General features: G+C 37.5%; 2 protein-coding genes across 2 annotated transcripts; one reads left to right on the top strand and one right to left on the bottom strand.

Annotated features, from left to right (window-relative positions):
• Window positions 1-6,109: 6,109 nt before the first annotated feature.
• gtf3aa (general transcription factor IIIAa) lies at window positions 6,110-13,036 on the top strand (the record flags this gene model as incomplete). Its single annotated transcript, XM_079606378.1, is given in 10 exon segments — window positions 6,110-6,330; window positions 6,565-6,665; window positions 6,742-6,838; window positions 7,795-7,883; window positions 8,037-8,110; window positions 9,276-9,356; window positions 9,437-9,666; window positions 12,511-12,537; window positions 12,540-12,566; window positions 12,683-13,036. Coding segments are annotated over 10 exon segments (1,203 nt in total). The 5' UTR covers window positions 6,110-6,207.
• Window positions 13,037-13,168: 132 nt separating this feature from the next.
• mtif3 (mitochondrial translational initiation factor 3) lies at window positions 13,169-16,773 on the bottom strand (the record flags this gene model as incomplete). Its single annotated transcript, XM_079606379.1, has 4 exons — window positions 16,568-16,773; window positions 15,333-15,808; window positions 15,069-15,217; window positions 13,169-13,405 (listed from the first exon to the last, which is right to left on the bottom strand). Exons 2-4 carry the CDS (start codon window positions 15,805-15,807, stop codon window positions 13,169-13,171), a joined length of 861 nt encoding a protein of 286 aa, XP_079462505.1. The 5' UTR covers window position 15,808; window positions 16,568-16,773.
• Window positions 16,774-17,521: the final 748 nt, after the last annotated feature.

Raw genomic sequence — 17,521 nt, 5'->3', positions numbered from 1 at the left:
AAGATACTTTAATATATTATGTGTTTTATTAGACAAGTTAGCAACTGTTTGGATACTTTTATCGACAGAACTTTTATAGCTCAACACAGTTAGTCTTATTGTTTGATATCGCTTGTTTTCTTGATTTACTGCGAGTAACATGTTTGTACCTCAGAGACAACACTATTGTCAAGTGGCTAACATAGCATAATCAGAAAGAGCTTTCTCCATCATACAATATATTTTCAAATGAGTCATTTAGCAACACAAGTCCAGTTTTTAATATTATGATATTGTAATATTGATCTAGATTACTGCAAAGTGCAACAAGTGTCTCATACCAGCCACCGAGCGAACGCACAGAGTAACACTATAACAACTTTCAAAACACTCAAATGTATTTAGTATGATTGTTTTGACATGTAAAACAGCGCTGCGCTACCCCACATACTCTACGTAACGAGTGGAAACAGTCAACTGCATCATAAGCAATAAAAGCTCAGTTGGGATCGAGATATTAGCATTCGCTCCAGCTGCCTCGTTTTGCTCCACGACTCTCGGCCCAACCTCCTTCATACTACAGTAACGTTAATAAAACTGTAATACATGAACTCATCCACGAATATCATTTCTGCCTGAGTCCGACGGGTTGCTTTCCATCGGCTGTGGAGGTGAAGACAACAACTCCCATGATTCACAGCGTCGTCAAGTTACGCCTTTGTTTTGAATAAGTGACCTCTAGTGGCAAAAGTTACATATTGTGCCTTTCACTCAGTTAAGGACTACATATATCATTAAAATGACACAAGAAGAGGTCAGGAAAAGAATTCAGGATATTCCCTATTGAAGAACTTGCATTTTTGAAACGCTAAAACGTAGCGTTGTTTGAACACAATGGTGGGGTATTACAAATTCTTTTAATGATTCAAACCCACTGTCGGGTGCATTAGGACTCATGAATGGGATAAGTTAACAAATCACAATAATGCATTAGTGCTAATTTTTTCAAAATTCCAGAAATGTCACATACTTCACTTACTTTTGGTATTGTTCTGGATATGATGGAATGACATTTTATGAATGTCTTTCAATAGAGTTTCACCTTTTCCAAGCACAGATTTTACCTGTCAACTGTTCAAATTGGATTTATTTGTCCTTCTCACATTAACAAAAGAATAAAGTATTTGTTCATTAAATGTCTTAAAAGAATGCATTTTAATCCGGATCATCAGAGGAGAATTACATTATACAAACTGAAACAAGCAACTCTAAATCTAGCGATTTGGATTGGATGATGCGGTCATCAACAGTATAATTGATTTAAAGCTGAGCATTATTGTGATGAAAGGTTAGCACAACATAATACATAGCAAAGTGAAAAGCAGTCTGGCGAGCGGATGCATCCCTTTCTTACATTGTTTTGTTTACTGTCTGCATCACACACACAGAGCACCTGGTGGGCTGTCTGTTTTTTTCCTGAGAACATTCTTTCTCACACTCAGACTGTTGTTTTCAAGTATTTTAAATTGTTTTAGTGGAATTAAAAACCCATAGCCTCAAAAGCCTTTGCCTACGTTTCCATATGGCTCAGAAAAGTTCCCATAGCGATCTCCCACTGGCCCTGCTTATTTGCGATAGTGGTTGAAGTGCAGCATGCTGCCATGCAAAGTTCATTAAATCACTATTTTACCACTTAAGCTTAATCCCTATACCAATGCAACAGTACAATCCAGAAAGACAAGAGAGAGACAGACAGAAGAAGAGGGCTTAAGGATCAGATCTGACGTTTTGTTTTCCCACCGTTGCCAGGGAGTGCGAGGAATCTTGCTTCTGTGCACTTCTCTTGAGGAAAAACACGTGGGGATGCGGGACATGTCCTCCCATCCGCCCCATGAAACGCCTTGTCAATCTAGGACTGTCCTTGATTGTGGCCATCTGCCAGTGAATTCAGCAGGGTATCGTTTTCATAGAGCGCATCCTATTGTTCTGTTCCTGTATTAAGTTTGCATTAAGGTTGAACTCGGGTGCAGGAACAAATCACAGATAAAGCTAGTCCTATGTTTTTGGAAGCACTGCCCCCTCTCTATCCGATTCACACACAGCAGCTCCTACTGTAGGGGACGTCTTCACCAGCGGGGAGTCAAAGAGGGTCTCATGGAATGCCTGTCTCGTTTAGTTTTGTTTTGTTTATACATTGACAATGTGTAATGGCGCCTAACTGTGGGGAGATGGGGAGGGTGGGATGTTGCGAGATGGTGTTAAGAAAAGAAGAAAAGCAGTGGTACGTGCCAAGTGCCAATTGTCTCCTTGTAATAGGCATCAAAAGACCAACTTCTGTGTGTTACCATACAGGTGAACTCACTCCTGGGAAAGTAGGGTTTTTCTCAGCCTCCGCAGAGAGCCAGCGTCGCTCTTTTCTCTCTCAGCAGTAACGGGATTAGTCGTGCCATTGCTCTCCCGGCTTTCACGCCACTGTCTACTTCCCATCTTCCACTAATGTGATTATCCCAGCCCCTGTGGTCCAAGCAGAAGGACGAGGGACTCCTCTTCAGTTGCACATTCACGGTGCCTCACAGAACCCCCCTCCAGTAACACCACCCAAATTCTCTAGTGGTGGTGGTGGTGTTAATGATGGAGACCTGTTGGGCACAATTTAGATGCCATCTTAGTTAGAGGAAGACACATGGTAGCAAAAGACAAATATTGCATTATGGTTCCATGCCTTGAGAATCACTATATCTCAACAACTCTTACCCTTACTGTGCAGACCGAAGATTAGTACATTACTAATGACCTCCTACCAGCTACGCTATTTCACATGTGACATGTGCTTCATGTCAAGTTAAAATAAATTCAAAATGATTGTCAGTGTGCAGAGTACAAGTACAGAGATATCAACATGTCTGAACAGTTGTGGCCATACGTTTACAATCACCTTGCAGAATTTGCATTTTATTACAATTTTTTTTTTTTATATAATTAAGGGATCATAAAAATTACTTGTTTCATTTATTTTCTGTTTCACATAACACATCTAGTACACAAGATTGTCAAGGATTTTTCACGATTTTCAATCATGCCAACCTTCTGAATAGTTTTTGCATACTAATGGAAATGACAATGTTAATGTAGGCTATTTGGTCTTTGCGGACTTTGGTCTTCTGCAGAGCAAGTATGGACTTGCCACTGCTAATATACATACACGCTGATGTGAGCATGTAAGATATGCTGCTGCTGGATGAATTGGCATAAATCCCAGGTGACAGGTGGAGCTGGGGGAGGTGGAGGGTTTCTGAGGACAGGACAGCTGCAGGACCAGCTTATAGAGAACACTGAACCTGAATATTTAAATGTTGAGCAAGCAATCTCATTGGCTGCAGAATCAGCAGAGGCCAATCAGCTTGGGCTGTGTTGTAAGTTATGTAATTGCTAGCAGATTACTAGTAAAGGACCTATCAGCTTGTTCCGTCAAGAGTTTCGTGACTGAAGTAGATATTCACACAAATCACCCAGTTTAAACGTTTACAGAGAAAGAGAGGAGCAGCTCAGTGCATTGTACAGTCATTTGAACAATGATACAGACTTGCTTTCGTGTTAGGGAGTGATACCTAAGGAATGGAGGGCTTCAGCCTCAAACATCCTGAGGATTTTGGACATTCAGAAGAGTGATATGTTTGTCTCTGTAGAGACCACCCATGCAGTCCCCTGTGGCACTCCCTCATGCAAGACCTTTAGGGGTGAATGCTCCAGAACAGGGGTGCCCAATCCTGTTCCTGGAGATCTACCTACCTGCAAAGTTCAGCTCCAACCCTGATCCAACACACCCGTCTATAATTATCAAGTGCTCCTGAAGATCTCAGTTAGCGGTTTCAGTTGTGTTTGATCAGAGTTGGAACTGAACTTTGCAGGAAGGTAGATTTCCAGGAACAGGATTGGGCAGTCCTGCTCTAGAACACCGGTGGACGACAGTGCAAAAAATATGCATTCCTTCCAGTGTGCCTTCATTAATTGAAAGCTGGGCTTGTCATGTTTTTTTGTTTACTCATCAGCCAATGTGGCAAGTGGTTTTCCAAAGTTACTAGCTGCTCAGAATTTTCACTGGCCACAATTTTGTTGTCAGGAATATCAGGTAGTTGATGACATGGCAAACAAGTTTGTGAATATTTTGAATAAAAAAGGAAAAACAAAATAAAAGTGTTACTTCTGTGAGGACCACTATCGTCAAATACGATTGACAGTTAGCATACAGTTTGGATTGGCGAATCCATGTAGCCTAGCATGGATAAGAGCAGGGAAAGCAGCAATAACCCCCCTTAGGGTAAACAGAACAGAACCACCATGAATTTATTACAGATATCATTAATTCAATATTTTAATGTACAACATAATTAGAGAATTTTGTCTGATTCAAAGGAGAATCAGAATGCCAAATCCTCACTGACGAGAGGAGGAGCTGGGGATGGAGGAGGGTAATTATCTCCTGAGAAACGCGATAGCTGTTGATAATACTGAAGGAGCTTATATATGGATGATGTAATGGACGTAGTGTATTCCTATAGGTAAACGTGGATCAGCTGAGAGTCAGTTGATGCGAGCTTGACTAACGTGACCTGCCAGAAATGATGCTACGCTTGCTATCTGTCATACAGCGCTATTATGGTTGGGGTGTGTAACTTGATGAGCATGTCGCGTCACCATGAAAATAATAAGGTGATACATTTTAAAGGGATGGTAAAATGCCATTTTCACAAAATGTAAAATAAATATCTGATGTCCCCAGTGTGTGTGTGTGAAGTTTTAGCACAAAATACCCCACAGATATTTTTATAAAGCATGTTAAAGTCGTCACTTTTTGAGGATTTGCAAAAACGCACCGTTTTGTGCCTGGCCCTTTAAATGCAAATGAGCTGCTGCAGAGGGCGGGGTTTCAAGAGCTCATGTGTGTTAGCAGCTGCGATTACCTCACGCAGACACACACTAAAATGACAGAAACTGTTCTGCCTTTAATGTTAAAATGGAGTCAGACAAAGATGGAGAGACTCAAGAAAGGTTAATTTAACAAACTTTCAGGGGGGATAAGAAACAAGAATCAAAAATCAAATAACTTCACTGAATTTTTATATGTGTGTGTGCCGGCGGGGCCTGAGCCTGAAATGTGACATACAAAAATACATATAGGTCCATATGTATGTACGATGAATCATTAAAAGATCACAATCTCAATTCAAATGCACACAAGAACATATTCCTAAATTACAATGATTCCGCAATGTCTAAACCTTTGAAATTATGAGCCCACTGAAAACCTGCTTTCGCACTGCCGCTGACCCAGAAAGAGCAGCGGTCATGTAAGCTATATGTTTGTAACAGCTTCACAAACAGTGTTTTCAACTGCACCACTATTTCTATGTTGCAAATATCAAATAATAACGAATGTATCGGAATAAAAGTTTATAATTTGGATGTAAACAATGATGTTACGACAGCAATCAAATTAGTAAATTTCCTTTGAAACTAGTAGCTTAATGTTACGCTTCAAATAAAGATCGTATCTATTGCATTGTTATGCCAGAAGGTGGCAACCAGTGCCTAAAATGTTAAAAATATTTTTGATGTATATCATTTAATCATCCATTCAAGAGATTCCTATAAAATGGAATCTAGATGAAACCAGTCTTCATTCAGTAATTTCAAATGATTTTTTACATAATAAATTCATTTAAATTAATAGATATTTTATTGGAATAATTTAAAACATGTTTTACATTTAAAAATCGACTTGTTTATAACATTAATTACAACATTTTTTTAAATAATTTAAATATTTAAATAATTTAGTTAATTTAATTAAAAAAAACAGACTAGGATGATGTATGTACAGACTAGGATGTTTTTATGTACATTAACAATGATTTGGGACAATTATGATGCATTAAAATGCAGGATTCTAAAATGTTTACTTATTTTAAAGATGTGGCGCTTCTCGTCCAGTGTGCAAAATTCTGCAAACCACTTTAGGCATGCCCCTCTAGCACTAACCCCCTTCTTTTGGCACACCCCGTGGTCCATAATAGCAACCATTCGTGTTTTATGCATTTTTCTAAGCTTTTGGCCTCTCCGGCGTTCCATACAGGCTGGATCATGGTAGTGTTGACGTTCGTTGTGACGTCAGCAGTTCCGTAGACGATCAAAATGAACGCGCACACGTGGTAGCTACATAGCCGAAATATGGCAATGCATGAAAATAATGTTCAACCCAGCGCAATATTTATTTGTTCCTTTCCTGACTGTCAAGCGGTATACAACAGAGCATGGAAGCTTGAAGCGCACCTCTGCAAACATACAGGGGAGGTAAGTGTGCGCAGGGCCAACATGTGAGTGAAGATTGTGTGAATAAACCCATAAATAAAACGGAAACGTCCTCAGGTGTTTAAAGTGTTTGCAGGTGTAAGGCACGTCCTGAAAGCTGTTTTCAATTGAATAAATGCATTTAAACTGTATGGCGTTTGTCAAGTGTTTAGACGAAGTCGATTTGTCAACAACACGACTCTGCAGTTTAATGTGAACGATACATTTCTTTCGCAGAGGCCATTTAAGTGCGAATATAACGCCTGCAGCAAATCTTTCTGCACGAAATATCACCTTGCTCGTCACACGCTGACACATACCGGAGACAGACCTTACATGTAAGTGACTTTTCTTTAGATTAAGTTTAATATAGGATGGTAAGCTGGCATTTACTCGTGTGGTGTCTGTTAACAGATGCACGGAGGACGGGTGCAAAGAAGGATTCACCACAAACACCAACCTGAAGAAACATATTTCACGTATTCACCGACAAGAGACAAAACAGTACATAGTAAGTAAAAGTAAACCTATGTAAGATGTAAAAAACAATTTTTTTAAATGTAGTTTTGAATTTATGTTGTTGGATTGAAATAACACATTTTAAATGTAACTCTGTGATATTCGGTTATATTTAAACACTTTTGCTGGAAAACAGTGGCATGCAATGCAAAACAACACAGATCTAAGATATACTGTACCTAGTGTAAAGTAGCAAGTGTCTTTTATTGAGCACTGCCATATAAATATTATATCATTGTGTATAAATCATTCAGTACCATTATTTTATGATATTACCTTCACTGTAGTGTATCATAATACCAGTAATGTTAAAGGATTCTGTCATTAATTATTCACCCTCGTGTTGTTCAAACCCTTGCGTTCATCTTCGGAACACAAATGAAGATCTTTTTGATGAAATCTGAGAGATTTCTGTCGTTCCATTGACGGCTACGCAACTACCACTTTGACGCTTCAAAAAGTTTATAAAGAGATCGAAAATTAATCTATATGAATTGAGCGGTTCAGTAGAACATTTCTGAAGACTCGATCACTTTATGATGAACAAATTTAATTTAAGCTCGTATTCACATTTAAACATTGATCTGAAACTCAAACGTGATGCGTAACACGAGAATGAACCTCATTGGTTCTCGCAGGTCAAGCGAATGAAAGTTTGTGAATAAAAGCCTAATTTTAAATCTGTTTATCGTTTAAAGCGATCAAGTCTCTTCAGAAACTTTGGACTAAACCGCTCAATTCATATGGATTAGTTTTACGATCTCTTTATGAACTTTTTTGAAGCGTCAAAGTGGTAGTTGTGTAGCTGTCAATGGAGGGACAGAAATCTGTGTTCCAGAGATGAACGAAATTTTCATATTTGGGTGAACTAACCCCTTTGTGCTGTGGGTATTTGTTATATATGTGAATTTGTGTTGTCGAAATGGTTATACAAATGTTTTTTTTTAGTGTACATTTGAAGGATGTGGCAAAGCATTCAAGAAGAATAACCAGCTGAAAACCCATGAGTGTACACACACCCAGCTGCTACCGTTCTTGTAAGACTTTTTCCACTGGTTCATCTTATTGATTTAGTCATTAATTGAAGTCTTTCTCAGTAAACTACCATAATATAAGACTTGAATCAGACCTGAGTGTGTCTGACTCCTTCATTTGATGTCGTGTGTATCCTGCGTTGCTCTGATCCTCAGGTGCTCGCATGAAGGCTGCGGGAGACGCTTTTCACAGCGTGGGAAACTGAAGCGCCATGAGAAGGTACACAAAGGTATGTTCTCTGCGTTTTCTGTTGTTCATATAAAGGAATAGTTTCAGTGGTTAATTCCAAATTTGTATGACTTTCTTTTCTGTTGAACGTGAGGTGAATTTTTGAAGAATAGCCTGGCCTCTCCAGCAAAAAAACAACAACATTAAAACAGTCCACAAATCGATAGGTTATCCACCGTATTTTAAAGTGAGAGCAGGCTGTATTTAACTTTAATGTGCGAGTTCTCTGGTGTCATTCGATATATTTTAAATAAGTGGCAAGAAGAGTGGAATATGTGCAAGAATAATAAGTTGTATGAAACTCATCCGGAAATTACAAACAGACTTTTTATCAATTTTAAAACTAGACTTGATCAAGTGGTCTACACCAGATGTCGTGTGGGTCACACAAGTTTGACCCATGCTTTTTTGCTTAAAGGTGAAGACTCAACTTTATGCATGTTTTGTAAAATTCCCTTATCTGTCAAAACATATTTTATTGGATTGTCCTGGACTTAATACAAGCAGAAGGCTCTTTTATGAAGTTACTTTATTTAAGGACATATTTAATGAGATTATGCCTGAAAAGGTTTTGAATTTTTTTTATCATGTTAATTTAAAAAGTCTTGTATAATGACTTGCTGTTTTTGTTTGTTTTGTTTTATATGATATTTGTATTTTTGTAATTGAATTTTTGCCATGAAAATAGCTTTGAATGCTGACATGGCATTAAATATCTGGTGTCATTCACTTCCACTTATTTTAGCTCTACAAAGACAGTTAATTTTGCCGCTTGATATTGCAAACTGGACTGCTATTTACCATCATATTATTTGAATTTATTATAGTAATCATAAACATACTGGTTTTGTGGTTTGTATCACAAATAAGTTCACTATTTACTGGACATCGTTAGATATTCTTCTAGTTATTTACCTATTGTGGCTAAAGAATCGTAGATTGAGGAAATCGCTTATTTCTGCATTGCAAAATAAAGTGTCCAGTCTCCAGATCCACAATAAGGCAGTAGCTTTAGAAGACTAACAGATCAAAACTCAGGCTTGATGCTGTTGTAACAACTAAAAATGTCAGCATATTTGAATCAAAACAAAGTAAAGGTGCTTTTTGTGCTCTTAAGTCATTGGATGTGCATAACCCTACCTTTCATGTGTTAAATCCCGATCCAGGCTATCCTTGCACGGCTGAGGGCTGCTCGTTTGTGGGAAAGAACTGGACAGAGATGACAAACCACAACAAAGTTCATATAGGTAAGCCTAATAGCCTAACAATAGCATGCAACCTCATAGAAAGTTACAAAATATATAACTGTGTGTGTGTGTGTGTTCAGTCCGGGTACAGTGTGATCAGTGTACGAAAACATTCAGGGATAGCTGGTACCTGAAGCAGCATCAGCATGTTCACTCTAAAGAGCGCCTGGTCTTCCACTGCCCCAGAGATGGATGTTCCCGCTCGTACACCACTGCGTTCAACCTGCAGAGCCACATACTGTCCTTCCATGAAGAGCAGCGCTGCTTCAACTGCACTCACCCTGGCTGTGGCAAGTCCTTTTCCATGAAGGTAACAGTGCTTTCTATCGTCTAATGGAAATGCTAAGAACTTGTGACTAAACCTCGTAACTCTAGTAGGGCTGTCACTTTTTATTCGATATTCCAATATGCATTCGAAATATCCGTAATCAAACTACAAATAAACTATCCGGTTTTTAAAGTGCCATGTGTAGCACATTTTTTACAGTCTATGATTTGACCGTTTGTTTTTTATTTTTTTTAAATCGAAATAAAATTTGAATATATTCGAATACATAGCTTGGTGTTTGATATCCGTTCAAATTTGATTTTTTTCTCAAAAGTGACAGCCCTAAACTCTAGCGGATCCTCAAACTGTCAGCAAAACCTCATACAGTTGTTCCTTTTTTTTTCTTTTTTGGCCTATACTTTATACAAGAGCTTGAACTGAACTTTATACTAAACCTCGTAAACTCCAGCGGATCCTCTAACTGTTGGCAAAACCTCATAACCATTTTGGAGCGTCTCTGCTTGTTTGCAGTGCACGGTTAAGGTTCAAATAAAGAACTGGTAGTTTGAATAAGTACAGCATTTTCTTAAATGCATAAAACATTAGCCATTACAAACATTGTTTTATGAGTAGAGTCTTAGGGGAAGATTTACTAAATGGTTTAAGACATGATTTTTTGGGTGGTAAATAATGGCGCAAATAATAAAAAATGCATATGCAATAGGATCAGCCGCAGAAATAACTGTCCATGCCTTTTCAGCGCAAACTTTTCACTTAAATGAAATCTTCACGCGTGTCTTTAGTAAATCCTGACAGTAGTTTTTTAATGGTAGAAAAGGGTTTGCGCTGGAGCAAGCTGTAAGTAAATATGGCCCTTAGTGTGGTATTGGCTCTATAATCATAGCCTATACAGTTTATTTTTATAAAACAAGATTTTGGCCAAATGTATTAAACGACGGAAAAAAACTGAGCGCCCACATAGTTACAGTAAACTTTGCAAATGTGTAAGTTGATGAAAATGTAATGCGATGCACTTAATACTCAGTTCTAATGGACAAAACACAAATCTCCGACATTTGCTGGTAAAAAACCTTGTAATTTTAGTAAAAAGTTATTAGTATAGTCACACATGCAAATGTCTGATCATAGATAAAGCCGTAATTCTTTGACAACATTTAAAACAAAACATTATACATGTTTTTAATTTTTTCCTGAATAGTAGTGGTTTTATACTAACACTAATTTCCGCTGGTTTCAAAACAAACTCAACACTGGATATTACTTGCAATTCATTTTCAAAAAACTCCTGAGATCCATAGCTAATTGACTGCCAAATTTAAATATTCAACAGAACAATAAAATAAATGGTAAAATATTAAGCACTGCTTTTCGGTAATGCTCAGAGTGTTGCATCTATTCAGGCTTCATACAAAATGAAATGGCCCAACAGAACCTAAAAATATTTCACTGTATCAATATTTTTTTTGGTCCCATGAACTTCACATTGTATATCATCGCTGTCGGGCGGACTCCTCGTATGTCCAAAACAGCTACTTTTCAGGAAATGAAAAAAAAAAGCTTATTTTTAAGTCATTAAAACCCTGTTTTGTCAAAGTTAATATTGTGGCTTTATATATGGTCAGACACTTGCATGTGTCATTACAAGGTTTTTGACCAGCGAATATCAAACATGTTATTTTTTTTCCATCGTTAGAATGGCCACATCTGAGGCAGTAAGTGCATCACATTACTTTTTCATCAACTTGCAGGTTATAAAGTTAATTGTAGCTATGTGGGCGCTTTTTTTTCTTGCTTTTTTTCCTGTAATTTGGTCAAAATCTCATGTTATAAAAGATGAAGTGCTATTTAAGACAGTACTGGCTGTAACTGTGTCAAATGCTGGATAAGACGCTCTTCTCCGCTTCTCGCATACATAAACCATTAGCATTTATACGTATACCCCCGGTTTCACAGATCAGGCTTAAGCCTAGTCCCGGACTAAAATGCATGTTTGAGCTGTCATAACTGAAAGCAAGTCTCAGTTTCATTGTTTTGTCTCAAGATGCACACCAGTAATGTTTTTTTTTTTACGCTGCTTAAATGTCCTAATTGAATTTAGGCCTAATCCTGTTTTAATCTAAGCCCTGTCTGTGGAGATTAAGCCTAGTCCTAGACTAAAATGGCCTTTTAAAGCAAACAACAATTTGCTTTCTCTGTCATGGTTTTAAATAGTCATAGACTTGGTATAGTCCAGAGTCTAATAAGATGATTTCCTGGAAGAAGATTAGAGCTACTCAAGAACTAAATTTAGGCTTAAACTAAACCTACCGGGAGGCAGTGTTTCTTGAGCAAAGAAAATGCTGTACTTGTTGAAACAACCAGTTTGTCCTTGCATTGCAAGCAGAGATGATGATCAAAACTGTGTGCGACACTTCATTCACGAGTTTGAGGATCCAATGGAGTTAGTCACTAGCTCTTTTTAATGCTTTTCATTGGTTAAATATTGGCAAAACCCACAAACAGACATAAAGGGTGACCAATAATAAAAAAATATTTATGAACAAAAAGTCCATTCGACCGACAGTGATATTACAGTCTAATGAGCCAAGTCATTTGAGGGCAGCCTTTCTCAGCCATGTCAAGACGTGTCTGGCTTCACTGCATGTTATGAAGTGCATTAAAGACTTGCTAGTTTTTCACTGTATCCTGCACCATTTCAGTGTCTTCTCATATTTCTTAATACTTCCTAATTTAATCATATTAAATTAGTAAGCTGGCCAATTTCAGTTGTCTTATTTGTGGACATCTGGGATGTAAAATATTCAGGATTTGTGATTAAATCAGTGTACCGTAACTTTCTTAAAATATGCCTTTTTTTTGCCACAGCAAAGTTTACAGCGCCATGGTGTGGTTGTGTGGTTCATGATCCTGAAAAGAAACAGGTAACTACTTGATCTCATGAAACTGACATGTTTGCTATGACTTGGTCTTTAGGTTGTAACTGAGTGGTTGATATTTAGGGAAGTGTGTTGATAACCGCCCTCTTTGTCTCTTTCAGCTGAAAACCCGTCCAAAACGTTCCCTGGCATCCCGTCTGAGTGGGCACAAACCAAAAAAGAAACGTCAAGCAAAAACTTCAAATTCAGAGGAATCTTCAATGCCTCACATTAGCCAGTCAGGGTCTACTACAAATCCTCAATTAATAGATCAGCTGCAATCATTCAGCTCTCAAAGTTTTACTATCCTAAAAGCAGACATCCCACAAACCTGCTCCCAGAGTTTAAAAAGTTCTGATTTAGAGACCATTAAATCTGAGAGTGTTGTCAGCCAATCAAAATCCATTTATTCTGAGTTCAACAACACCGCAAAGTCAAATCCAGTGGTCCACCTTTTAGAACCCCTCTTACTGTAGAGTCCAAAGGTCAGAAGTCAATTTCCAGTTTTAATTTCACCCCACAGGACAATTTCTAAAGCAACATATATATTATTTTTTTAGGCTTGCTCCAAAGTAAATATACTTTTGCATTGAACGTTGCATATATTTTTACTGTTGCTTTAAGTCTGTTGGCTCCTCTGTAGTGGAGGTACCAGGAGATGTTGGGGTCTCAAAGTCAGGTTTTAAATTCTTGTCCGAAGTCTCTGCTTCCTTTTTCTGCAATTCTTTAGCAGAAGCAAGCCGAAGGACGCACATGGCAGCACGACCCCCACGACCCACTGAGGGTTTTGATACAAAGCCAATGGGCAGTGATATCCTCTCCACCATCTGAGTTAAGACTTTATCCTGTTTAGAAAAAGAAAAAAAATACAACTCAGGAAAATCCTGAAATCTAGGTACCAGTGAATAGTATACCTGTCTGTTACCGCTGTTAATTTTTTAACTTTTGTTGCTTGTTAATTGAAATGTATGCAATGAATTTGTATAAATAAACTAATGTGTAAACTTGGATCACTGTTTCAAATCCCAATATTTCCAGTATTTAAGCTCTGGTTGTGTCCTACTTTTCATTGAATGTTCCAGGGTCAATACAAGCTCTATTAACAACATCTGTGACGTGTTAAAAGCAAGCTAAAATCATGCAATTACAATGGAATTATATGGATCAAGTGTAACTACATACATTTCTAGCCACAATTCCTAATGTATTTTATAAACTATAACTAAAATTGATGCAATACCAAATGTTTATGTCAAAGTTTGTGTTATATAGTCTTTATCTAAAAAGCAATAAAAAAAGTAAAACTAAATTTTAAATGCAATACCGCTTATAATCTATATACAGTATTTTGATACGAGGGCATGTGAAAAATAGCGGAGGAGACAGAGTGAGCTGCTGCACGGAGAGTGCATAATGCAATTTGCCCTAAACATGACATTCTTTATATTAAAGGGCTTAAAATAACTAAGACATACCGGTAGTTAACATGTATAGTTTAGCACGGCTTGCCCCGTCAGATGTTCTGACAGATACTTGTGTGTTTAATGACAGAGCGCAATAGAATAGGAGCACCATAAATCTGATGAAAATATATTTTGCTAAAATGTTTGTTGTTGGACATTAAATGTGCCATATATAGAATTTAAAACCAGTAAGTTTATTAAAAAAAAACAGTATATGTAAAGTAACTATTGTATTGGGGTTATCAAATGAAGGCTCATGTAGCCTATCACTCTTAAGCTCAGGTGAGTGAATGTGTTCTTGTGTTCAGTTAACATTTAGTCTGCTTTATTTTAACTTATAATTTGGTGATTTTTACTTCTGCTTTACTTAAGTTTAAGGATACGTTTACACAACAACTATGTACTAAAAACGGAAGGGAAGGATCTGAATTTTTTTATATAAATAATTGTTTTTTTAACCAAATAGGTGGGAAAAAAGTAGTATCGCCTACAACAACATGCTAGGATAACTAAATAATTAACTATACTAAGTAACTAGTTTTCAGAATGGTAGCCTCACAGCTAATTTTTGTATATAAGATTCAATATAAGTGAAACTATGAGCTGTTTATTTTGGCTAATAACACACAGGAGATATACTGTAAAACCACTTTCCAGGACCTTCACCCCGCTGTTATTCTGCAGTAAAACACGATGCCGAAACCTAGTATATAGTTGCTGGCTCTTATAAATTGCTCACACTGGTCCTCATTTGTCAGTCACTTTGGATAAAAGCATCTGCTAAATGTAAATATGATAACCAGTCTGGTAAACTTAATCCCATAGACCTTCATTATAAGCTATTACTGTTATTACTATATTTACAAGCTCAGGTAAAATACTAGTCTTAAAACATGTTCTGAACCTGGGACATTTCTTTAACTCAAAACTGTGGACATTATTCACTTTAAACAACACAATCACAGAAATGAAATGTGCATTCGAACAGCGCACTGATTTACCAATCAAACACAAGTTAAAGGAAATAGATATTTGGTTTCCATACCAGTGGTTCGCCACTGTCAGTTCTTGCTCTGACAGCGAGTCTGACGTGGTTCTTCTTTTCCAGCCAGCTGACAACCTGCCGCAGTTTAGTATCTAAATCATGAAGGGTAATATCTGAGGAGAAACTGAGCTCCTTAACTTGGACGGGCCCTGCAGGTAGAACAAAAAGATGTAAGGTTTGGTTTAACACGAAATGCAAACGACTCTCAGAAGTACGATTACAATATAGCAGCTTTGATATGTGTATTTCCTGAATGAAACGCACCTTTCTTGGCTTTCTGTGTGTCTCTAAGTTTCATCTGCTCTTCGTGGATCTGTTTCCCTTTCATCAGTCTGTATAATGGAGGATCACAATTGTCATTTATGGCAACAAGCTTCAGCCCTGTTTGGTCCATCAGTCGTATCACTTCGGCACGGTGCATTGTACCCAATTCCTCACCATCCTCACCCAGTAACTGTATATGGCGCAGGCCAATCTTCCTACCCACGCTGCCAAAAGTGACTCGTGCTTTCGGGTCCAGCTTTTTAGTCTCCTTCTGGGTATCTGTCATGTCTGTGCCCCCACTATCAGCGTCTGTGGAGAAGGACATACTTAGCCAGGATGGGACGATATGCCAACACCATGCTGGTCTGAGGGTTGATGGTTTGGTTGCCAGTGGTAAGCTGACCAGGCTGATGGGTCGACGAGGACTGCGGCTCAGTGCCTGACTCAAAACGAACCTCAGGAAACCCACAGACATCCTAGAAGACAGTGTCATGGATGTTACACAGATGCGTCTGTAATGATGATGTTTTATGACGTACAGCTAAAATAACAATACTTAGCCTATCCATGATTATAATGGAAACCATTCATTCATTAACCATTTCAGTCGTATCCGACTCTTGGTGATTGTATGAATTCCTTTGCCATGATTTTTCCGGAGTAGGTCTCCATGTCTTTCCCAAACCCTCCCAATTACATGGCTTGGGACAGACACACACAAACTTGTTTTTATATCTTTAAGTGGACTCTCCATAGACATAATGTTTTTTATATTGTACAAACGGTATAGTCTATCCCCCTACGCTTACATACCAACTTTCAGCATTTTTACATTTTCAAAAAATATCACTTAGTAACGTTATGATTTATAAGCTGTTTTCCTCATGGGGCCTGACCAAATGGCCCCACAATGTAAATTTCACATTTGACTATCTTTGAGGGGACATTTGAACCTCTCAGTGTAGGTTAAACAAGAACACACACATTCACACCTACAGGTCATACAATTTAGCAATAATGTCAATATATACCATTTAATAACAGCAAATGAGATGTGAACAAAATCGGTGCAACAAAACAAACACTTATTCAATATACACGATATATAAAACATACAACATTTACTCAAAACGGACAAAAAAAGAGCAGACGTTGTTCCTCCGTTTTTAAGGTTTTTGACAGATTTCTTCAGAACTTCGGCAGACACCAAACTGACCGAAGCTAACGTTACTTACACTAGAGTGGCACGGAACCGACGTCAAGGACGAAGTACGTGGAGTAGTATCAGTGAGGTAAAGATTTCAAGACAGACATCTGTGTCAAAATAAAAACAACTAGAAAGCTAGGTGACTGACTTTCCTAACTGATAAATGAATCTTGGCGCACACATGTGACGTCAAGCAAACGCGCCGCTGCTTCTTTTTTTTTCTTTTTTTTTTTTACAAAAATCACAGGGGAGGCAATAAATTACATTCTCAAGCAAGATACAGTAAACAGAGATAGTCTACTAAAAAGCAATTCTCAAAACATCTAAAGCAACGGAAATTAAACATTTAATAAGTTATTACAAATAAATATAAATAAATGCCTACAAATAAAAAATAATCGCTGCTGTTGTGTAAAGTGCTTTACGAGTCTTCTGAGGGGAAAGAGTCCAGCATTGCTTAATAGATGTGCTTTCTCAGTTCCTTTTGAAGATATAAAATATGGCACGAATAAAGATGAAACTCCGTTACATTTCCCGATTAAGAAAGAAAACGTGTTTAATTAGTTTTAAGAGTCATTCCTGGGATTCGGTGTGTTTTGGCCATCATAAAATGTAGAAAATCCAACTCAGTTTTTAAAATAAAATGATGTGTAGTTATGATAGGATGATGTAAATTAAAACATTTGAAAAAAAATATTCTGGTCAAGCTTGGGTAAATAAATGTAACCATTTATTAAAACAAAATAAATGAAAAGGAAGATAAAAAATGTCCACCCTGTTAGGGACAGATACAAATGCCTTTACTTTTTAAAGTACTACATTATTAATGCTCTAGTATATAAAAATAAAACAATATGTTTAGAGTTCAAATGGTGTTATTATTTATGACTAATACAGGTCTGAAATTGATATTGTTTAACATTTTAAAATCATCTTTACTGGGGACACAAAAGGCACAGAGTCCCAGGAACTATTAGTCTAT

The sequence above is a fragment of the Phoxinus phoxinus genome (assembly GCF_949152265.1).
Source record: "Phoxinus phoxinus genome assembly, chromosome: 3".
NCBI lineage: Eukaryota > Metazoa > Chordata > Actinopteri > Cypriniformes > Leuciscidae > Phoxinus > Phoxinus phoxinus.
The sequence above is the reverse complement of the archived record's forward strand: the minus strand, read 5'-3'. Positions and strand labels throughout refer to the sequence as shown.